Source organism: Tachypleus tridentatus, chromosome 10 (assembly GCF_004210375.1).
Source record: "Tachypleus tridentatus isolate NWPU-2018 chromosome 10, ASM421037v1, whole genome shotgun sequence".
Lineage (NCBI taxonomy): Eukaryota > Metazoa > Arthropoda > Merostomata > Xiphosura > Limulidae > Tachypleus > Tachypleus tridentatus.
The window spans coordinates 75,876,834-75,902,657 of record NC_134834.1 but is presented as its reverse complement, the minus strand read 5'-3'; the positions used below and the strand labels follow the sequence as shown (position 1 = coordinate 75,902,657).

The following is a 25,824-nucleotide window of genomic DNA, read 5'->3' as shown; positions in this document are numbered from 1 at the left end:
TTATAGGATTGTATTAGAAACAACTGGAGTAAAATCCAAATGACACTTTGATTAAATATGTTGCAACAATGTCTGAAAGACTGCTGCAGTTACTATGTATCTTCTCATGGACCTAATGAGCCTCCATACCATTTCTACTGAAGATCCATCTACATGATGAAAAACAGTTACATGGATATACAACATACAACACTATAATACATATATGTTTATTAGTAACCTCTTGAAGTTCCATTAGGTTTAAATAATATGGTAATTGTTTTCATTGTTGGTCAGGTTCTTTTCGATAATTTGATAAAAGAAATAATTTAACACCCAGTTCATTTAATACTAACAAAAAACGTTTTATTTCCTGAACCTCGAGTACCGCGTTAAGAGTAACCAACTTGTGTCGATAGTCCTAACTTTACACATAAAACTACGTCCAAACAAATATTTTCACCACTTGGTAATTTCGTATTTTCGTTTCTTTATCGAAACACGAACACGATATAATCATAGCACTGAAAAAAAAAAAAAAATTAATTGACAATAGTAGACAAACTGACTAAATTAACCACTGATTACGTATTAACTGAATAACCCTCTCTAGCCTAAATTACTTTTTATATAAGCCTTAAATTCTTTGCTAAACGTTGTAGAGAGTTCTAGACATTACAGTAAATTTCATTTACGCTAAACAATAACACATATTTCAAGAAAAGACAGTAATTAAATAGAGGACTTATCTTCCAAACTCTGTTTACGTTATTTTTAGTTAGAGTGGGCGACCAAATAAACGATGTCTTAGTTAACGACTTCTGATATGTCATCAAAAATTAATTTTTATTCAGCTATTTTCATATAAATAGAGCAACTTAATTACTTTATCTTAAAAGGGTTTTTTTTAGGATGTAACCTTAGTCTTTTTGCTTCATCAAATGGGAAACAACAAGCTAGAATTTTCTCACTGCACTATACAAGCAGGCTTAGTTCTATGCGATGGTGAATGATTAATGTTAGAGCAGCTGCAAGTGCGTTATACGTAGGTCATGACACGTTGAGAAAAAATAATAAGTACTATAGTTTTTGGTTATCATGTACAAACAACTAACAAATGAAACAAATAAAGCCTTAACTTTTTACTCTGTTAACCTAGTAATTTGAAAGCGTGAAACTTATATTATTGGATTCATTTGAAATATGCTTTTAACACCGTGTTACAAGTACTTTAGAATTAAAATATGATAATAATACATTTTAAAACGAACAGAACTCGAACGGAACTTTTAAAGATGTTACGGTATATCTATCTATATGATGTCTGATATAACAGCAAGAAAACTGATTTCTATATCTGTGGACGAAACACTTGGAAAGTCGTCTGCTTTTCCTGACGGTTTGTTTATGTGACGTTAAACTCACAGCTACTAAATGGGCTATCTGTGTTCGACTCACCACGGGTATCGAAACCAAGTTTTTAGCGTTGTAAGTCCGCAGACGTATTGCTGTGTCGCTGGAAGACTTTCCTGACAATATAGAAAATATTTTGAAACCAATCGATCTTCTGTTTCTTGTTAAACAACTAGACAAATAAAAAGTCTTTCTGGTATTATAACAGTATCAATTACATAACATAAAAAACTATTGTTGTTTTTTCAACTTTTCATGTTCATGCAGACTGAATTAAATTGCATAAGTATATATCATCGTATATGAAATAATGAGGTTATTTTCACTGTACTTAGAGAGCACATATAGGTGGTGTTTATAGAATGAATGGTATCGTTGCTATTAATAGTTGTTACATTGTATCTATAGAGCTTTGCTTAACATCAAAAGTTGAGATTTACCATAAGTTTTCTACAATTCCAAAGTACGCTACTTATAAACTGAGTTTTGCCTAACGAACTGAAATCGTGAGAAGTTTTGCGTTAGTGTGCTAATTTGAACTAGAATAGAGAAATTCGCTTTACATTAATTATCCAAGAAATGACAATAATATATTCAACTTAATTTATACTTTATTGGTTCTTAGCTTAATCACTTCACTATCCTTATCTATATCATTAAGTAATTTCCACATGTCTCTGAAGAATTGTTAATATTAGTAATTCAGCAATACACTCCCTGACTTCAAGTCTCTCTGAACACAATAGCAACGACAACATGTGCATATATAATATTAAAAAGATAATGGTAACACACAGGTGTGATTCACATGAAGATTAATTTCGTTTGTTTTGAATTTCGCGCAAAACTGCGCTAGCCGTCCCTAATTTAGCAGTGTAAGTAGAGGAAACTCTTGGGCTACGCTTTTACCAACGAATAATGGGCTTGACCGTCACATTATAATGCCCCCATAGCTGAAAGAATAAGCATGTTTGGTGTGACAGAGATTCGAACCCGGGACCCTCAGATTACGAGTCGAGTGCCTTATCCACCTGGCCATGCCGAGCCTACACATGAAGCCATAAACAGTGAGTAATTGTGATTAGATTATAAGTTTATCATTACTACAATACATTAGTTAAAGAAATACAAAACAAACGACAAGTTGTACAATGTACCAGTATTTCGTACTTCTAAAATTGTACACCTTGTTTTTACGCAACAATAAGTATGATCGTGAATTATTATTTCAATTGTCCTGTATTGCTTCCCACAAATTAGCCAAGTTGTTTGGTTGTCGTTTGATTTTCTCAGTTCCTATATAAGCCCATACGGTTTCATTAATATAATTATATGGGACGCCGTGCAGGTAATTGTTTGTTTGTTTTTGAATTTCGAACAAAGCTACTCGAGGGCTATCTGTGCTAGCCGTACCTAATTTAGCAGTGTAAGACTAAAGGGAAGGCAGCTATTCATCACCACCCACCGCCAACTCTTGGGCTACTCTTTTACCAACGAATAGTGGGATTGACCGACACATTATAACGCCCCCACGGCTGAAAGGGCGAGCATGTTTGGCGCGACGGGGATGCGAACCCGTGACCCTCGGATTACGAGTCGCACGCCTTAACGCGCTTGGCCATGCCGGGCCACTATGCAAGTAAAGCCATAATTACGAATGTTCCATTGTTTCGTCTCGTCTTTATATGTTTAATATCAGTTTTACGGGAAAAGGAATCTCTTCTCAACAGGTCTGGTTCCTAGAAGAATGACATGAAGGATATAGATCTGACTGTAATTATCTCCAAACGATGTGCCATCAAATTTACATATGTCTCAAATACCACTGACCGAGATGTAGCTCAGATTTACATTGGTCCCTTCATAACACTTACTGATAATTACAAACAAAGTGAATTAAGATTCATCAGAATATCCATTCTTCTCTATCTCTGTTCATCTCATTTTTGAAGTCTTGAGCTCGTTTCACTAACTTCAATGTCATTTATTCTGTAAATCTGTGTATTAATATTTCAGTTTGTAAATAATATTACATATCAAGATATGTAAACTATATTTCACCACTACAAGAGACCTAGTTGTTTCTGTTGGCTCTCTCTTTATTCATGGTCTCTGTGAATTTAGAAATTCCCCAAATCCAGGTTAGCTCAGTACGATGTGGCAAATACATGAATATACTGGGATTTTTTTTCATTAAAATTACGAAATCTGATAACTAAAAGTACCACATTTTCTTATTTCTGTTGAATTTTACAACGGTTCATAGTGACTTACAGTTTCATGCAGATGGGTTCAAATTAATATGACATCCCTGATAACTTTCAAGCAATGCTTACAAGAAATGCCTTTATGTTGCTAGAGTGGCTATTTTGAGTGCGAGTTTATATTTTAAAGGATATGGTTAACCGTATATCAGATCTCGCTGTTCTACATATAATTTTACTAAACCTAAATAGTGACCTTTCAAGTAACGTCTGGAGCGGCTTTTGTAGAATCTAAAAGCAGAAAAGTAATACGAGACTGTACTTCATAGTCGTTTAAAGCAAAGTAAATGAGGTTTATCTTCTCGTTAACCATCCTATTAGTTTAATCAAATGTAACCCGTGTTTATAAATGGTTTTTGTCTACAAGGAAAAAAAGCTACAAAACTTTCAGCAGAACACTATGAATATCCATGTGTTATTTTTCTTACGTTAAACTTAATTTAATTCGTTTCCTGTTTACTTCCTCTTGTACGTTGTTTATGATTCAAAGTTACGTATTTTTTTCTTCTTAAATAAGATCTAAATAACTGAATTGTAATTAATATAATGAAAGACTCACTTAATTTTCTAGACAAGAGACCTTTTCATGGATAGATTGAAATTCTTAAGCCTTTTTTTGTAACCATGTGGAATTTTGAATAAAACCTTCACTATTAAAAGGAACAAAAATTGATGTTTCCTTAGTTTTTAATCTGAGAAAATAAACCACTTTTTGAAGAAAATATTTTTATTTATTTTATATAATTTATATTTATGTAATTTTATTTTTTAATATTTATATTATTTTATAAATACGTTTTTAATTATTTGAACTCTGGATTTTTTGTTACAAAATTAAACTTAATCCACTGAACTTTGCTCGTTTACTAAAATATCTATAATTTATATTTTTGTAACTAATTCTTTGATCATCAAAGATTATCGCTGAGCAAAACTTTCAGTAAATAACAACAGATTCGGTGTAAATCATAAGATAAGAAATTTATTAACAAATTTACTGTTAGTTTAACATTTGAAAGCATATCCACAAAAATGCGGGGCCCTCTCCAAGAGTGAATACTATTTATTAAAGTAGCATTGATAATAATAACGAGGCCCCCAGTGGCACAGTCATATGTCTGTGAACTTACAACGCTAGAATCAGGGTTTCGATACTCATGATAGGCAGACACAGATAGCCCAATAGTAATCAAAAGACTAATTGAAAATGAACTAATGAAATAATTGAAGTGGTTAAATACGTTCCTTCTTTCATAATATTTAATTTTGATATATAAGAAACGATGTATTCAGATACTATTCTATGATTGTAGTGATGCTTCTTTAAAATGGATCATATACATTTTAAATGTGTTCTTTATTAAACAAATGACTAGTTTTACTTTAGAGAGTATTGTTTTGTTTGTCTTTAAATTTCGCGCAAAGCTACACGAGCGCTATCTGCGCTAGCTGTCTCCTTAATTTAGCAAGGTAAGACTAGAGGAAAGGCAACTAGTCATTACCACCCACCGCCAACTCTTGGACTACTCATTTACCAACAAATAGCGGGATTGATCGTCACATTATAATGCCCATACGGCTGAAAGGGCGAGCATGTTTGGCGCGATGGGGACTCGAACCATCGACGCTCGGATTACCAGTCGAGTGCCTTAACCACCTACCAATGCCGGGCCTTTATACAGTGATGTAACAAAATATATGTATTAAAATACATAACACAATGGAATAGTGATATCCAATAACATGTATATTTTGCCATGAAACAGTATTTTAGTGTAAGTGCAGAGAAAGAAAACCTTGTCCATATTTAATGAGAACTTCATATATTATTATTATGTCAAGAAATTAAAATATCTGGTTAGATATAGAACAAGATTAATGATAACTGAGGATAAAAATGATGATATGTTGGAGGATTATTTCCTTTTTTTCTATATAAAACATTAAAATGATCAAATTCATATGTATAGAAAGGAATAAAACGTACTATTCAAAACAATAGCTGAAAATACTTCAACATTTTGAAATAAAGCATAATTTTAAATTTTTCTTCCAATAAAGGCCGGCATAGCTCAACTCGCAATCTGAAGGACACGGGTTCGAATCCAAGTCCCACCAAACATGTTTGTCCTTTCAGCAGTAGGGGCGTTCCGACGTGACCGTCAATCCAAATATTCGTTGGTAAAAAGAGTACCCCAAGAGTTTGTGAAGGGTGGTTATGACTAGCTGTTATCCCTCTAGTCTTACACTGCTAAATTAGGGACGGTTAGCGTAAATATCCCTCGTGTAGGTTTGCGCTAAATTCAAAAACAAACATTCCAAAAAACAAAATTCTTACAACTTATGTAGAAGTAAAAATACAAAAAATTAACACTTATTAAACGTGTGTAAATTATTCATTGAAAATCGCCTATAAATATTGTCATTAACGAGGAAGTTGATTTTTATCCGGAAGAAGGAAATAAGATTACAGAAAGAAAATAGACATCTATATAACGAAAACAATAGTGCATACAAAGTTCATATTGTATAGTATGAAACCAATTAGTGGTAAAAAGTAAATTTATTGGAATTTATCTTAAAAGAAGAAACGTTGAGCTTGTTGGAACGCGTGAATTATGATTCTTTCTCTGCCTTATACTTATGAGTTGTCATGTTAAGTCCATACATATAGTATCAACCGTGCTGTCTACGAAGTAAATGTAATTACCAGACGTAGGCCCAACTGCGAGTTCTTTTTTTAACACTAACACAAGTTGTAAGAACAAATAAAATGTAACTTACATTTTCATAAAAACTAAAACACTGTATTTGATTATGAAAATGTGTATTTAGATATGCATACTGAAAGAGGAATAACAGTGCCAGTCAATGGGTCTCGACGTGTGTATGCGCACGTGTGTTTTTGTACAGTGTCGCCTTGTTTTCACCTCTGAAACGTGATACCGCTGGAAGGGACGTAAGTGCTGCCGCCACACGACTATAACTGCAATAGATGAAGACGAGTAATTAATAACTCCATTACGTTGTTGGTGTGCATGAATGGATGTCATTTTACAAAAGTTTAAATAAAAAAATATAGCATACAAACATTTAGTAATATCTTTCTGTATTTTGTTTCACACTGACGGGCTAACAATTGTCAAAAAGTGTATTTTCCAGTGTTTTTTTTTTTTTTTTTTGTATATGGGTGGTATTATATAATAGAATATTTTTAAATATAAGATCATTTCCAAATTGCACAAATAACTCCTAAAAGTAGACCGCAAAATTTGAATATCAAAATACGAAACTTCTTTTTATGTATGTAACTGTACAAGGTGTCTCAAACGTAGTCAGGGAAAACAAATTATATTATTAAGTTATTAATGGAGCACAGAATGCAAATATACACAGAGCACCACATACATATTTTTTTTCAAATCTAAAGCGGTGGGTGGGTGCTGCACGTCCAAAGTTTTAAGCAAGGTGCTAAATGTTTATTATTTTTTATTCTAAACAACTATGAAGGTTGTATCGCCTTTCATAACTAATCGTTTCAGCAATAATCGTCATTTTGAAGTACTTCATCTGAATACGATCTTATTAAATTAGACGGCGCAAGAGTAACTTGTAGGTAAGGGTTTGTTTTTGTTCTTTTTTTATTGATTCTAGTGCTAATCTACAAAACATGGACGTCGCTAATTGTAAACTGAACTAAAATAAGGACAACTAGTGAGCAGCATCCACACCCAACTCTTAACCTCTCTGTCTGACTATAATTTTACAACTTCACTTGCGGCTATGAGTGCAAACATTAATCCTTTGATTCACAGGCCGAGCACACTAATAATTAGGCCACGTGTGACCCTCGTATGGATCATAAAGCTCTATTTTCAGAGCATTTCAGACTTTTTATCGATGTTGAGAACACTGATATATTTTCTGTTAAAAGTACTTTTAAGCCCTATTTTGGATAATACTACAATAGAAGTATTTGCAAAAGTAAAATCAGTAAACAAATGCTGTTTGATGCATTTTTGTACCAGAAACGTTGTATAGAAGCGTATGTAAAACAGCAACAATTTGAAATATGAAAATGTTTACATGTATATGTATTTTGTTAATGCATATTATTTACAAAACGTATGATATAAAAGATTTAAAATCATTAAAATGGGGAGGTTTTATAAATGTTTACAATTTACCCTTCACAAATATTAAATATTTCACCACTAGGAGAAATTCCTCTTCATTTTTATGATCAGGTTTCAGTTTTGCCTGATAATCAATGGTATTCAGTGATTTAGTGACTAATGTCGTTTTAGTAAAATGTTTCTCTGTATCTAATGCTAATTCTGGTAAAGATAGGAATTTGAAAGAAAACAAAACTAATACTCACACTTGACCAATTAATAATTGAATAACTGACACATTTTACCCTACTGTTTGCTGAAATACAAATTTGTAAAACTATTACTCCCTTTCAAGACGAGGTAGAATACTGATTATGAATGCTGCTACTCTTAGTAAGAAATGTCTCTCAATATCAATTTTTACTTATTACTACTTTTAGTCAAGGCATGACCCTGAATATAACTGTTACCACATCTACAGATACTTTTACCAAAACATGTTTCTCAATATTATTTATATCTGTTGCAACTTTTTGCCAGTACTTTGTCCTAACTATTTATTAATCAAAGCTGTCTGAAATGTTTTATAAGGATTTGTTGGTTAGTTACTAAAACCCATTTCAAACCAAGTAGTAGATTGTAGCGCCATCTTGTAGTAAATAATAACACTTAGTTTTTTTTTTTGCAGGAAAACATTCTCTTAAACTTTTTCTTGAGTTACGTTTATGTTAAAACTAAAGTAAAATATGAAAATAATGAATGCCATATAGGATGTGATTCCTTTTTCCTATCTAAAAACCACTGTAATAAATATAGTGCACTTAAACTGCTGTGTACAGTATCTAGAACATCTTATTAAGCTAAATTACCAGTCTATTCATACCAAATATAATATCAAAAACTAAAAATCGTTAAAAATGCATGAACTTAATAAAAGTTGACAATCTTTAAAGCTTAAAGTGTATACAATATTTTGTGTTATTACACGATTCGAAGCCAACTGTAGAGCTCCAACACAGGGCAAACCGGTGCCTTTGTTCACAATTCCTGAATCTTTGCTCTTCCTAATAACTTTTTTCAGTCCAACAAACAAACAAAAACTTGACTTAGTAACAGGTTTCAAGAAGCAATTACCCTATTTCAAAATAACGCTTCTCCTCATTATATACTCCTATAATAAAGTATACGTACAAGTAGATGTATATAATAAACATTTTCATAAAAGATATAAAATAAAAATTGCGAAAAGTAGGAAGCAGAACTAAACAGGAAGCTAGGAAAAAGAAAAGAGCAAAGACTGAACTAAGAAATAATATATACTGGACCAATTATTTCCACTACCTGCTTAATCTGATCAACAAAACCAATGCCAAAACCGCAACCCGGTCTGGAATGTACTCAGACAGTTAAACTGAATAAATTAATTCCTGATGCAAATATTAACAAGTTTTTACTCACAATATTATCTATAGCCTTGCAATTAGCGAAATATTTAAAAGGCTCGTGTTAAAAACCTGAAATATTTATTATCTCTTTGAAAATTTAAAATCTCTGACCACCTGTTTCCATTTAACACTCCTATAAAATCCTAAAATCTCAACCTATTTTAACAAAATATGTCAAAACAATTTGGATAGCTTTGTAGAAAATATCTTTATAAATGTTGCTTTGTCTCAATTTTACAAGTACCATTTTCATAAATGTTTTCCACTACTACTCACTAAGACATATTGTACCAAAAGAATCCATTATCCATATAGCTGCCATCATCTCTAATAAATGCCATTACGTTACAAAAATGCAATACGTTCTCAACAATAAACCACTATTCAAAGCTCTTACCACTGACCGGTTAAAGCTCACCATGAGGCAAAATTATAAACAAAACACAAGTTTTTAAAAAGTTGGAACACAATTGTTTGGTTTTGTTTCGAATTTTGCACAAAGGTACACAAGAGCTATTTGCGCTAGCCGTCCCTAATTTAACAGTGTAAGACTAGAGGAAAGGCAGCTAGTCATCACCACCCATCGCCAACTCTTGGGCTATTCTTTTAACAACGAATAGTGGGATTGACCGTCACATTATAACGCCCCCACGTCTGAAAGGGTTAGCATGTTTCGTGCGACCCTCGGATTACGGGTCGAGCGCCTTAACCACCTGGCCATTGTATTTACGAAAATGATCTAGAAGACATTTACCTCTCAAGCTCTTACCTTTATATGGTTTGCCTAAATATCATATAAAAAACAATACTTCCTTAAGATCTACTTATTCAGCATTGAAATCCATACATCAAAATAGAATAAATTCTTTGTTCCATTTCTAAATTAACTAAAATTCGGTGAGTTAAAATTAAGTATTCTCCTTTAAATATTTCATGTCTAATGTTCATAATGCTAATCAGTATGTAATTCTTAGCTTTGGAATTGAATCTCTCTTCCCTGATATTGCTCTCGAGAAAATAATTTTAAAGAAACTTTCTCTAATAACAACAACAAAACAAACAATTACGTCAGTTTTAAGCCAAAATAGTTGAAGCTTTGCTCAAACTTGTCATAATAAATCACTTTTTCTTCAAACTTCAACTGTGTGACCGAATTCATGGTGTGACAATGGTTTCACTTTTAAAGCCAATTCTCTAGATAACAATATACTTTTCTGCCACGATGAGCATTCTTGGCTAGACACCTGTTCCTTTGAAAACATATAAGGTATGTTGACAACATATTTTCATTCTTTCAAAGATTTAAACACACTGAAATGTTCTAACGTTACTTAAATTCAAGCCCCTCATTGGTCTGTATGCAGACTTATTCTGGTAAAACCAGGTTTCGATACCCATGAGCATATCACAGACAGTCGTTTGTGTTGTTTTGTGATTAAAAACAAACAACGACAATTTACGTCAAAAACGTCGTAGCATTACATTTATTTGTAAAAATGAATACATTTAAAAATTATCTTTTGTTGACAGACAAACTGGTGAACTTAACTTGGCATCGTAGGTAACCGAGGTTACCAGATGCTACTTTAAATTTCTTTGGTCTTTCTCTTATTTCATAACCACGCATGCAAGAGAAAAGTCCTAGTCTAAGATGACAACAAAAACTTCCATCGATAAATATTTATACCACAGAATTACACAAGTTTTTGTGGGTTTTTTTTTAACAGTCCTCAAATTCACACTCCAACACAACCTTATACGATATCTTTCATGAAATTGGAAGCATTCTTCAGCAGTTGTGGTACTTCACAGGTTTTAAATATGTCCACGAATGAAATATTTTAGAAGTTTTCTCATCCATTGCCCGTGACATTAAAGTAAATGAGTCTGGCGATTATTACCGTAATTAAATATAAAATCCAAACTGATCACTTTGTTTTTTTAATCCTTATCACCAGGAGTCCACTTGTGCTACTCACTTTACTTTCAGAAAATATATTCCCAGTAACTGGCTTTGTGTAAAACTACAAAGGCAGCTAGTCCATTAACCACCAACTCTTGAGATACTCTTTTACCAAAGAATAGTGGGATTGACCACCACATTATAAAGCCTTTACAGCTAAAAGAGCGAGCATGTCTGATGTGACGGGGATTCGAACCCGCGCCCCTGGGATTGCGAGTCGATCGCCCTAACTACCCGGCTTACTTTTCAGTTTAAATTATGTTGCCCCGTGTTTTCACTACCGCTTAATAATTTAACCGCCGTTCCACTAAAAACAAAGACTAACTTACCCTTTTTACTACCATTACAGCTCTGCTTGTATTAATGAGCTAATTGCATTACGTGCTCATTTCTCTTGAGTTTTGAACACTTTCCTACTATATATTATCGAACGACTTGAAATTCTACATGCAAGTTCTTGATTTACACGAAACATACTAGTAAATAAGGAAAACATTTCTTATGAATTGTAGGCCGGTCTAGAAACGGGGAATCTGAAGGTTTTTGAGACTCTAGGCCTTAATGAAACCGAATTACGAGATTCTTGTTTTTAATTTCGCGAAAAGCTACACGAGAGCTATCTGCGCTAGCCGTCCTTACTTTAGCAGTGTAAGACTAGAGGGAAGGTAGCTAGTCATCACAACCCACCGCCAACTCTTGGGCTACTCTTTTACCAACGAATAGTAGGATCGACAGTCATCATAACGCCCCCAAGTTTGAAATTACAAGAAACTCTGATATTAAGATATAAATAACTGTTCGATATATTGATCTTCATTTGGATTTGTAAAATTCTAACTGGAATCCCCTCTAACAGTAAAATACGTTTGAAAAAATACTTTCTGATAACTCAGTCGATATGAATTTATATGAAAATTAGCATGAACGTGTATAGGTTGTTGTATGTTATTAAACACAAAGGGATACAAAGGGTTATTTGTGCGTTGCCCACCACTGGTATCGAAACCCGATTTCTAGCAGTATAAATCCGCAGACATGCCGCTGCGTCACTGGGGACGAACGTGCATGAGATCGCTCAGATAAGTTTCGTCGTTTAGATTTTTGAATATCTCGTGCTGAAACCTCCTACTGGGGCAAATTAAGATGGTTTTGTGTCTGTAAAGCCTGACTACAGGGATGTACTTAAAAATTTACAGCAACATGAAAAATTGCTATTCAAAACAAGATGTGCAGAACTTTTTGTGTGGTTCTTGTTTACTATGAATTTTCAAAGGAAGTTTGCTACTAATAGAACATTATGTATTTAAGTAAACTAGCTAGTTCTTTGTAACGTGATAAGAAAATAACTATCAAGAAAAAAAAGTGAACATCACACATCTTGTAAATCTCGAACCAGTCGGATCAATGATTCTTCATCTATAGGATGGTACTCTCACTTCTTAGCAGATTCTTATGATAGTGGGGTGAAGGTTTATTTATCATTGAAGAAAATGAAATATATCTAAACATATACTGGACTCTTGTAAAACTGGGACGAAAATATCTTTATCATTCAACAATAAGATACCTTACACATCTAATGAGCATCAAAAGTGGCGTAAATGTTTCTATGTCATGATATTATAAATAATTCAAACTTCACCACACTTAAAGATAAATAGGTCTACAGGTTTTCTTCATTAATAAATGTAACTCACAAAACAAAAATTAAAATTCACTGACATATTAAACTTTCCCTCGTATATATGACAAAACTTCAAAACTGTCTAGCACTCAGTAATCAATTGATAACTCGCTGCGCTAACTAATTACCCAGTTCACTCAACGACTTATTAATTTTCTATCCCACTGATATAGTATTTGCTTCTCAAAATGTCTCGAAAGTTCGAGATGCCACGTCAAACTTAGGCATTGGATAATCCGTCGGCATCATACCCTCCATAAATTGTGAAGTTCCTTAGAAATCTAAATACACAAATAAAACAATAATAAATTCAACAATGAATCTCTAAGCCAATCAGACTAGCACAGTATTCCTCCGTGAGAAACTTATCTGATATATCTTTAACTCTCTCACATGTTTTAGGGAATAGGCACTACTGTATGAGGAATTTAAGTGTCAACCTAAAAAGCGAAAATAATTGGAGAAAATACGAGATTTTGTTTTTATTCATTGATGAATATATCGTATTACTAAACTTTTGACTAAGGTTATTGTGTTATTGTAATGTAATATATTTAACTATTCTCTTAAAACTAATAAATTGCCATTAGTTTGTTTAAACTTCTTTGTGTAAGATGACAATTGATTGTTATCCTAGGAATTATCTATATTAGAGGAACCCTTGCAAAACAATATGTAGAGAGGAATTTACAGCAGAGTAACAAAGCGTAACCAGTCTTGCTGGACAAATTAAATTGTTACAATGCTACAGGACATTGAAATTAGTGATGAAGAGAAAGTTTTGAAATGCTAGATATCAACGATAATGAAGAATGGGTTGTAAAACCAAGGAGAAAAAGTTACAAAATGTAGTATAGAGCAATGAAATTGGAAAAAATGATGATGAACACTGTGAATCATCGAAGGAAAGGAGAACAGAGGAATGCTAAAGGATTCAAAATTCAAAATGATTTTCTTATGACGATGTGAGCCAAAAATTTAAAGATTGAGTTGAATTTTTACAGAAACAAGAAATATTGGACAGACAATCATAAACGTTTACTCAAACCAATGGCTGACTGATTTAAAGGTTTATGGTTATATCTTTCCACTATTCCACCAGCAATAGGTGAAGCTCTAATTTCCTGATCTTTTTTTATTCCAATGATTTGACAGTATCCACAAACAAGATTGATTCAGTATTCCATTTCTGATCTTGTTTTTGTTTTTGAATTTCGCACAAAGCTACTCGAGGGCTATCTGTGCTAGCCGTCCCTAATTTAGCAGTGTAAGACTAGAGGGAAGACAACTAGTCATCACCACCCACCGCCAACTCTTGGGCTACTCTTTTACCAACAAATAGTGGGATTGACAGTCACATTATAACGTCCCCACGGCTGAAAGGGCGAGCATGTTTGGCGCGACGGGGATGCGAACCCGCGACCCTCAGATTACGAGTCGCACGCCTTAACACGCTTGGCCATGCCAGGCCCATTTCTGATCTAAATGAACTTCCATAGAAACAACAAGTCTCGAAAAAAAAATCTGTAGAAAAAGTCCATATCACCTTAATGTATTTATTCTCGCTCTTATTTTGTAGCAAAGAACAGAAACTCTCTTAAGAGCTATCCCAACACAATACTGCTCTAGTTGTCCATGTTATTTCTTTTATGGATTTTTTTTACTCATAGCATAGTTCACAAAGTTTATGCCAGATCTTCCTTGACTTTAGCACGTAGCCCAATGTAAAAATTCTCTTACTATTTAAAGCGTCTTCTTAACATAACTGTCTAGCTCTTGGGAGGTTGTAGAGATGACTGATTGCTTTTAACTATACTAGCTTTGAAATTAACAATTTTAGTCATAGTGTCTGTCTACAGGTGTTTTCCCCTTTACAATATAATAAGCACTCTCAAAGACATGATGAATACAGCTGTGTCTACCATATTTTAATCTTTGGTCTGTTTTGATTATTCTCTATTATTCTTGATGCACTGTATAATTGGTTTCAGAGTTGTAACTTTTGCTTAAGTAGATTTGAGCATTGAACTATATTAGTAGTTTTTCACCATCGCTTATGGGTGTCCCATATAGGAATTTATTCTGTTGTACTTTCGGTTGGTTGTCTTCCCTAACTTTTTCCTCTCTTTTAACAGTTTAAATGTTTCATTGATACAAGTCTTTAGGATAATGCATCAGATTTTCCATGGTTCCATCTAGGAGGTGCACAAAATTAAAGTTGTTTTTCACAGTTTCTAAAGCCACTTTGCTATCTGGCCTTCTTGATTGCAAAAATTCACAAGACACTTAAATTCTGCACAATCTTTCTAGAGTGTAAACTCTTTTTTTTCCATATAGGTAACAATGTAAGTTACTCAGGGTTTAAACAATATTTAGTAGTTCTTTTTGAGTCATAAAATAATTCTGTCTCTAGCATTCATTGTCTTGCTATAGTAAACAAGTATATTTTTTCATGTATTGTACTTCTGATAATATTGCATCTACTGCAAAATCACTGGCATTTGTACATAATACAATTGGGTCTTCTAGAGTTGGGTATTATTATAGAGGAATAATGGTTAATTCTTTCTTCAACTTGTCAAATGTTTTTTCACAATTAGTAATTCTATGAATAGTTTTTTTTTTCCCTAGTCACTTGCCATTATAAATACTTATTGTGTTGTCCACTGAATTATTCACTTCCAGGAAGCTTACAATCTACTTGAAGTAGGATGGTTTCAGGCCCTCCTGACAAGAAATTGGATGGCATCTCACTCCATTTCTAGCACCGCACATTAGTGAAGAGGTGAACTCTAAAACATATCCTATTCAGGCCACCAAAATTTCTCCTTCATATCTGCTTTTGTTATTTTCATGTCAACCAATTTCTATGCAAGTATCAGATAGGCCCACTTTATAACAGTGAAGTTGCACAATAAAATTCCAGATAATTTGTCTAAGCAACTGATATTTGAGCTAAGAGAATAAACACAATGTAAAATAATTTTTGTTTTACATCAAAACTGTATACATTTGTGTAAGACATTGTAAACTACTTTCTGTTTTCAAACTGAAATGGAGGAATACAATACAATAAGGATGGAGGAATACAATACAATAAGGATTACTGTAAGCAGGTTAAATTTAGAACAAACTGATAGTAGTAATTACTTTGAAATTCAGGTCACAAGTTATCTAATATTGTTAGGTTTTAAAAAAGAAATGTGGAGAATTTTTTTTTTTATAATTGCAGCTTGTTGAGACTGAAGATAAACATTAGTCAAGTTGTTGAATTTATACATAATTTGACAAATGAAGGGCTTCTAGGGCAAGACGTTTTTTTCAACTGGCAAGCGATAATGATGTTAATGAGAAACTGTATAATAAGATTGGGAATCTTACTGGAATAATTATGAAAGTCAATTTTGGACACATTGATTCAAACAGTAAGGAAGAGAGGTTTCATGAAATGATTCAGGATTGTTTGCTATACCAAATGGTCAAATACCAACAAGAAGGGTTGCCATTTTAGGACTACTGTTATGGGGAAATAGTTGAAGTGGAGGGAATTTTTGTGGAAAGAGTGACCATTAACTGATTTGATTTGATATTTTGAGATAACCTTAGATAAAATGAGGGTCCTAACTTTCAGAATGTCAATTTTAAAGCTCTAAGACTGGACTTGTCATTAGTGAACACTACAGAAAATTAAAATTTGATGTAGAGTATATTCAAGAAAAAATACAAAATAATGTGCTTTTAATTCAAAATAGGCATATTCATGGAAAGAAAAGAATAACTTGGAACATCAAATGTAATTGCCCTATCAAACACACAAGTATAAATTGCAAAGTTGATTGGACTTTCTTAAACACAAAACTACAAAATGGAATAGTTGTGCTATACTCACCATGGATATCAAAACTAAATTTTTAGCATTATAAGCCTACAAAATTCACAGACAGAATGAAAGGTTTACCACAATCATATGAAAATTAGGAAATTAAAAAGGGCTTATGAGAATAATGTTAAACCTAATGGCAATACATTTTCAAAAGTGTATAGAAGTAAACAAAATATTACTTTCTATAATGAGTCTTTAAAAGATACCTAAATGTTTTCCTTATTAAGGGCTACCACATGACCAAATCTTTAAATCTTCTCTTCCATTTCTACAAAACACCACTATTCTTATCCTTAAGTGTTTCAAGGAAAATAACATAATTGATATGAATCATATAAATATTAATCCCTTACTAACTGGTAAGAATAAATACTAAGAAATGACATAGCTATAACATAAAGACCAGGGATGTTTCTCCACTCATTTACAAAGCAAGTCAAACATCAGATTTACCAGACCCTCCCTAATACATTAAAAAACAAGACTGTACCTGAAGACTAGCAAGTTGCTAATAATACTTTTACTTTGAAAAGGAATAATGATTGTTGGAAATGATAGACCAAATGCAAAACATGTATAGAATCTAATAAATAAACCTTGGAAAATAATTCAGTGAAATATATCACAAAAGAAAACCAACTTGTAAAAAAAAATCAGAGTTGAGATCAGGTTCTTAACTTAACCCTGTCAAACTGTACCATTATTACACAAGAAGATTGCCTCCAGGATCAATTACTTTGATTTTTTTTTTAATTTAATGATACTAATAGAAGATAACACTATGTAGCAAAACTTTTACTTTTTCTTGTTCCTGGGCAGAAAGTGTTATTTCCCAATTGCTTATGCTTAAAGTAAATGGTAAAAGTCTATTTTTCTTTCAAACTTTGCTTTTGTGAACTGTGCAATGAAAATTTCAAATTTACCCATTTTCCAGAACATTCCAGGTAGATTCAGTGCTGAGTAGCTGATAGAGAATTTTCTCCAACTTACAAGAATTATCAAGAACTTGCTAGAATGTTATAGAGCTTACAAGAATTTTCAAGAATGTTGTAGAAATCTTCCCCTGGCTCATTTGGTGCACTTCAAAGAGGAATACAACAGTGTCAAGACCTTGCTAGAAGCCTTGAAGTATGATAAGTATGGCTGGGAGGTTATCGGATACTTCAAAATGGTGGCATTACTGATAGGTCTCCAAGGAGGCTTTACCAAGTTTCCCTATTATCTTTGCCTTTGAGACAACAGGGATCACTGCAGTGCACAACAATAGGAAGAACTGGCCACAACAGATAAAGTTCTCTATGAAGAGGCACAATGTCAAGCGTTAGACACTAATGGACCTCCAGAAGGTGTTGTTCCCACCATTGCACATAAAATTGAGTCTTATAAAACAATTTGTCAAAACTCTTGGTAAGGAGTCTGCAACCTTCACGTACCTTTGAGACTTCTTCCCTAAGCTATCTGAAGTAAAGGTCAAAGATGGTGTCTTCATTGGACCAAAAATAAAGATCCTGGAGTGCACAAAAGTCCCCAATAAGCTCAGGAAAAAAAAAGAGCTTGGGGCAGCTTTATTGCAGTGGTTTGGAGCTTATGGGGCAATCACAAGGCCAAAAATTATGTGGAACTAGCTGAGGCTCTGGTGAAGAACTATGGCAAAATGGGCTGCAGAATGTCTCTGAAAGTCTGTATCTTTGATGCTCATCTCGATAAGTTCAAGGAAAACATGGAAGGATGCTTGGAGGAGAAAGGCGAACACTTCCACCAAAATACACAAGGACTGTGTAATGAAAACATGATGGAAGACAATATTTGGGGGCTGATACATGTAAATGATTTACATTACAGTCACAAATCTTAGAAAACTACTCACTTCTAAACATTTTTGTATAACTTTATAAATCTTGATTCATATAGTTTTATTCAGACCTTATGTAAATGAAAATGTGCAAATTTGCCCATTTTTACATAGAAAGTAGGTTAATTTCTAAATTTCATTATCCAAATCACAAAAGCAAAATTTGAAGGGAATAGTGGCCATTTCTGTACTTTTACAACATAAGCAATTAAGAAATAACACATACTATCCAAGAAGAAAATCTATGTTACATAGTGTAATCAACAGTGTGGTAATAGGTAATCTTAGATGTTGAGGTACTTCAGAATGACATAGATCAATTGTTAAACAAGTTTGACAAACATTTAACAAATGACCTTTAAAAATTATGTTAAGTGCATTATAATCATTAGGTTTATAATAATTTGGATCACAGGTTTAATGCAGATAAAACCAACTCAAAAATGTGACTGAAAAAAAAATCTTGGAATACTGGTAAATAGGTCACTCAAGTCAGTGCACTGTTGCTAATATTAAAACTAATGGAATTTTAGGTTATTTCTAGACAAACTAATAATAAGTGAAAAGAGGTAATTACATCTCTAAAAAAAATCAATAATTAGGCATCACTTAGGTCAATGTGTTATAATTTTGTTCTCCTAACCAGACAGTATTGTTCTAAGGTATATTTTCAAAGTTTTAAGTTAAATGTTAAGTAGAGAAAGCATAATGTTAAAGTAGTCCTAGTGTTCTAGACGACATTACAAAAATCTAATAACTCTGAAGAGTACATAAAAGTGAGTCAATGATAAATTACAAAGAAGAAAGCACTAAATCTGTTGTTTTTAGTAAGTACTGAACTGAACTGATCAAAAGTATTTAGTTTTAATGAAATACTTAGTGTTAGTTAATGTATATTTCCAGTTGCTCAATTAATTAGCCAAGGCGTTATACAACTCAGTTATTTTCGACATTAGTCATAATACCAATTAGTAGAGCATTTCTGTTTAAATATCATTTGTAAACTTAGAAATACAAGTCCAGGTAGCTTGTAAAAACATTAAAGAAAAATAAACTAATTTGTTATATGGAGCAGAAATCATTTTCACAAAATAACCTAACAGAACATAACTAATGGAGCAGTGGTTCCCAACCTTTTTTATGCCCTGCACCCCTAAAACTTTTAATATATTCTTGCACCCCTCACAGTAATTATTTATTTAAGAATAAAGGTGAAAGTGGCCAAAACAAATGTTATCTCTCACCCCTGGTTGGGAACCACTGCAATGGAGGAACAACGTTAATGTAACGCTTTGGTACAACGAGACCCACTGGAAGAGTTAGATCAGCGAACTTCCAATCTTCTGACACCTGCCCACTATTCAAAACCTTGCACAAAATAGTAACAAATGGTTCACACATCCAATCCTTAACCTCCTTCAAAGCTCTTGAGGAAATAGTTCAAGAACCTTACTATTTTTTAAACTTCCCAATTTTTTAAAACAAACAACAGTATATTATCTTATTCAAAAGGAGTTCAGAGGAGAGTTACTAGGTAGATTATTATTTGTCTTAAGAGACAAGATATAAACTTGAAGTTTACAAAATTATTTGATCAAAGGGGTAAACACCCATTTCCTTTGTGCTGCATCCTGAAGCCACTAGATCATAAATTTAAGATTTGTAAAAACAGGCTAGACTTCAGTTATTTTTATAATATGGTGATTGGCTTGTGGAATTAGCTACCAACAATACTGATCAACATTTGTACCTATAAAGAGTTAAAAGAGGAATTATTGATTTCCTGAAAAATAAAAGATTTGAAATTGTACTTTCTCAAACATGGGTGTGCAACAGCAACCTTGCCCTTAGAGACCAAATAATCCACTGTTGTATCAAGATACATTAAGCTAAGATAAGGGTTGTAGGAATCTTTTCCTCTAGCTTCACTTAAAGTGTTGGATGATAAAAATTAATTTGTAAATGAAAAACTATCTAAACCAATTTTATGGAAAATAATGTATTATTTTCAATTTTGTGTACTAAAGTTATTTTTTATTCAATAATATGTGAATATTATATCCATTTTTTCCACTTATTATTATAAGCATCTCATTTATGGATGGAACTATGTATGTAACAAAGTTTGGTTATAAATACTGACTGCAATGTTTAGACATTTATTCATACTGAACAAGATACCATATTTTATTCAACTCATAAAAATAATGTACAGATATGAAAAAAACATTTCTTCAGGACCTCACACAGACACCTTCAATAGTTTATTTCTTTATTAACCACCTTTAACATATATAGTGACTAAAATACAAAACTACATTTACATATCTATGACTATGTGGAATGCTTTGATCTGCATCTTAACTTGTGAACACTTGCAGGACACGAGTCTCTCTCTCTCTCTGTAAATATATTCATGAAACCACAATGACACATACTTGAAAATTACTGGTTCTGCTGACCACTTGTTCTTCAGAGAAAATTCTTATTAAAATACTCCAACATTAAGCCTAAAATATTCAGAAACTACGTACAAAATGTAACAACAAAACTTCCATGTAGATAATTTTTACTTAGCATATAAAGATGAATAAATTCATACTGTTCAACTCAGAAGCTGGTTTTGACAGTTGCTGACATAAAATACATTATAAAACAAATAAATAATAATCAAGTCTAGATGGGCATGTTTCTTTTTTAATTTAAAGTTTCCATAAATATTCTGACTATTATAAACATTTAATAACAAAAATGTATTGAGAATACCTAAATTGAAATGACTACAAATAATTACTAGACTGTCTTAGTAAATATGAAAATGTGTGTGAGTACATTTTAATTTCATCTTTTGTGCAGTTAGAAATATTCTAAAGGTGATAAAACATACGAAATCCATATGAAAAAAATTTATCAAAAACTGTAAATATACTTGTTTATATTCACAGTTTACTTGCAGTATTTTGTTTTTCATGTCTTACTCTCAACTCACTCACAGAAGTAACTTTAGTTCCAACAAATGTGTAGTTTGCTTTAACTTCCATGAGTATTATGTAAGCCTTTTCAAACTTTTTTTACAATTCATGTATTAAAAATTGCTTGACTTAATAATTACATTTACCATTAACAACTTAAGCAGAATTAACCACTCATGATAAATGTTACTATTGCTATTAGAATATACTCTTCACTCGCTGTTTCATAAAAACATAAATAATTCAACATCAGTCATAATGGAAATCACTTACATGCCAAGTTTATTTTCACATTTTTTGGTAAATTACCACAATTTGCTTTAAAATTAATTTATTTTTTATAGCAGTAGAGTAAGCTGAATTAAATTAACCATCACATTAGATCAATATCCTTAAGAAATTGATGTCACTTCAATCAGAACACTACTGCAATTACACAAAACACTATACAGACTAAAAATATGAAAAACATTTAAACATACTGTTACACTGATAGAGCAAAGTCAACTTCAAATGTCATTCAGAAGCCATAGGCTAATAAATGCTTGAGTTAATCTTTACATCCTTTACTTTTTTTTTTGAAAGTTGTATAAAACACACAATATCTCCTTCTATAAAAAGATTTTCAATTAAAATTACTTAAACTCATAACAAAAATCATAGTTTGGTGGATCTTTTGGAATAGGAGGAGGATTTTCTGGAATGGTAACACCTTCTGTGTCCAGCAAACGCAGTTTGATGTCCATACTGAGAAGAATTTCGAGATCATTTTTCATTTCCTTGCTAGTCATTTGATTACCTAATAAAGCATTGATCCCATCAGTCCAATAGTCGAAAACTTTTTCGTTAGGCGCTACAAAGTTTAATGGTTCCTGATCAGAATCTGGAATCAGTGAGAAGGCAAGAGACACAGTTGACTTGTTCTTTTTTACATCTTTCATGTGAGCACAATCTTTTCCTGTTACCAAAGCTTTAATCTCAACCACCGGTAGCTTGTGTGCAAGTTCATCTATTGATGGTATTGTATTTTCCTCACAATTCCCATAATGAAATAACTTATGGTTTGGACTCAGACGACAATACCAAAACTTGTCCTTCACACGCTGTCCTTTACTTGAATATTTAGTAAACATTGTACCTTCACATAAATATTGCAAGCGTTGCTGCTGAATCAGATCCATGATTTCTGGAGTTATCTGTTCACGAAGTTCAACAATGGGCTTAGCCTGAGACTCCCATTCTTCTTTGTTTGCACGATCTTGTTGCCATAGGTTCATAATTTCACTATATGGCAGCAATGCCAATTTGTTCCTAAACTTATCTAATGTTGTTGGTGTAGGATCAGTGTTTAATGCTTGAGTAATCTGTTCTTTTACAACACTTAAAACTTGTACAAAGTCAGCAACTGTGGCTCGCATCTCCTTCCAAGTCTTATTCAATAAAGTAATACAGATACAGAAAAACTCTTCAAATGGATGATCACAAGTGCAGAACATTGGGTAAAAGGTTTTTCCTTGTTCAGAGGGAGGTTCACCTATTTTCAAAACCTCACACAAAAGCTTTGTGAGTTCAATACTACTTCGTGCAAAAGGACATTCATGCTCATCTGCTCTGCAGGAACTTTCCAACACTACCTTAGTGTAATTTTCTGTCTGGTTTCGAGCAAAATAAATCATATTGTCTAAAGCTAAGAAACCAGGTGGTGTCTCTGTAAAATCTTCTGCTGGATTGACATGGTTCTTAAACCCCAGTTTTTTGTAATCTTTAGAGTAGCCACCTCCTTTACGATTTGAAGGATTACTTGGATCTGTATCAGGTTCAAATGCAAGTTTCCTTAAATCTAAGATCTTATCTCTTGCATCAGGGTCTTGAGGGTCAATTTTTGTCAACATTCTCTCCTCTAGCATATTAAACAGCAAAGTCTGAAGGACATAGAGCTGATGAGCCATTTCTGCTCCACAGTGCTGTACCTGAATTGTACCTGTTATGATGCTTCTTACTTTACGAGATGACATGGTTTCAGCAATTTGCCTTCTCTTTGTGCCATCAGCTTTCATAAAAAGGGCATTGATAAGTGCAATGACATTCTGCTTTATTTCAGGATTTATAGATTGGAGGTGAATAATGAGATTGGATAATGTTACTTCCTGCTCTACCAACTGATACTTGCCAGAATTATTTACAAGAGCCTCAAGAATAGCTAGAGATGCCTGAAGAATTTGAGGAAAGCTAGCTGAAGTTGGACTATTTACTTGATTTGCAACTTTTCCAATAAATTTTGGCTCCAAGATATCCCATGAAACTATTCCATGATCCATAAGTTCTTCAAATGATTGAAGAGTCAATGCTAAGTGTGTTCCAGTATATGAACCACTTTCAACCATACTAATTAACAACTGGTTTCCCTGCTTGTTAATGAATTCAAGAGCAAAAGTGTAATCTTTGGAGAGTTTTAAAAGCTTTCCAAGTGCTATTTTCTTTTCATCCAAAGTTCCATAGTTTAACTTCTCAAGAATTTCTTGAGCAGTTTTCATTGGAGAAGCTGTTAGTCGTAAAACACTGCCATTTTTTATTTCATTTCTATTTTTCTCTGTTATGTAATTTTGTGCATTTTCTTCAAATTGTAATGCATACTGTTCTGGTTCTGACAAACTCCAAGTGTTACATATTTCTTGAATAATAGCGGTAAGTGGCCGCTTCTGATTAAATTCTAGCAGCTGAGGAACTTGAGACTCCATCTGCACGGCAATTTTAACAATGTGTGCATCCTTAATAACTGGCATGTTTTATTATCACAATTATGAATGATTCGTAATATTAAAATTTGACGTCCACAACAAGACAATATATTGTTTCAAATATAATGTTACATCAAGCAATACACCTTTCAACAATACCCTATTCGAAAGATACAAACATAAAAAGAGAAATCACACTTTCTCTGCAGTTTCGCCAAAGTGAAGACTCAAACTGCATCAAAATTTTAATAAGCCGAAAAGGCAAGTTCAAACAACAAATCTTAAAAATGTCGTACTTTTTCTCGGAAACAAAAGCTTTTATGTTCAAGATGCTATGCGGTTTTTATTCTTAAAATAAAAACCTCTTTCAAGTTAACAGCTTGAAACAAATAAACATATAATATATATATACACAGAAACAACTTGCTTTCGCTGATCATCAACTCCTACGCCTAAAACTTACCCGAAAATGTCGCAGCATCAAAAGAACGGGCGTGGTTTGGAACTTTCCTCTAGCGGTACATTTAAAACCTAAATTAAATAAATTTAACAAAATATATTCTCGCTATTTTATTTCTTTATTCCAACAAAAGAAAATAAAAGCATGGAGCATAAATAAAATAGTTAAATTAAAATAGAGCTAAATCAAATAAAGAATGTATGTTATTTAGAGATGGAAGAAGACTAATATGTGCATATTTATTAGAAATTTATTATCATGTTTAATTCTTTAGAGAATTTTAAAGCTGGAAAAATAAATCAGATATGATGCTCTACATTGTGATGATAGATAGCGAAGTTGGGAAGGTGTGTAACCTTTTGTCCAGTTTTTATAGATATCAGGCACGAGGTAGCACTACCTATGAAGCAATGGCTCTGTTGTTCATCGAAATGTTATTTTATATATCACCTCAATGGGTCATCACAGCTTTACCGTTTACTGGTACCTCACAGTATTTAAAACTCGGTAATAAGTATAACCTTCATGTGCCTAACAAGCAAACACGTAAAGATAAATAAATGAAAAATGAAGTAAATGTAAGAATGACTAATAATAACCCTTTGGAAACAATACAAACGAAAGAGTAGGGATGGCACTTGCATCACTTCTAAGTAACATATAACAATATATACAATTATTCAATCACAATTGAGCTTTCGACTACACTGTGTTTTCCAATGAGGCCATCAAGGAAACTACAAATATAGGTACAAATTATTTGAGTAGACTTTGTGCATGAACTGAAAACAATCTTTGTATAACAGTACAAAAATATTATAGATGTTTTTCTTTTTTTATCACTGGCTTATCTTATTTGCAAAGATCATAATAAATAGGAAGTATAATGTTAGAAAACATATTCAATACATAATGCAACTATCGAGAAATTAGTATTATCAGAAATTCAGTAGTATTTAGTATTCAGGTACAATATACTGTTTCGAATTAATTTTAAAAAGTAGTAGTTTTGTTTGTTTGAGAATTTCACGCAAAGCTACACGAGAGCTATATGCG

The 25,824-nt window shown here is 32.7% G+C and overlaps 1 protein-coding gene and 1 long non-coding RNA gene across 2 annotated transcripts in view; both read right to left on the bottom strand.

The window, feature by feature from the left end:
- The window catches only part of LOC143229616 (uncharacterized), a 29,847-nt gene extending 21,564 nt beyond the window's left edge, over positions 1-8,283 (bottom strand). The window contains exons 1-3 of the long non-coding RNA XR_013015961.1: positions 8,038-8,283; positions 6,441-6,642; positions 1,438-1,508 (exon numbers count right to left, since the gene is read on the bottom strand). This is a non-coding gene — a long non-coding RNA (uncharacterized LOC143229616). The remainder of the gene's footprint in view (positions 1-1,437; positions 1,509-6,440; positions 6,643-8,037) is intronic.
- Positions 8,284-20,756: 12,473 nt separating this feature from the next.
- Positions 20,757-24,823, bottom strand: Ced-12 (engulfment and cell motility Ced-12). The gene has a single exon (XM_076462190.1). The coding sequence runs from the start codon at positions 24,351-24,353 to the stop codon at positions 22,206-22,208; it is 2,148 nt and encodes a 715-aa protein (XP_076318305.1). The 5' UTR covers positions 24,354-24,823; the 3' UTR covers positions 20,757-22,205.
- Positions 24,824-25,824: the final 1,001 nt, after the last annotated feature.

What these genes read in the sequence shown, in the direction of transcription:
- Ced-12 (XM_076462190.1), bottom strand. Translation starts at nt 24,353, where the DNA reads ATGCCAGTTATTAAGGATGCACACATTGTTAAAATTGCCGTGCAGATG.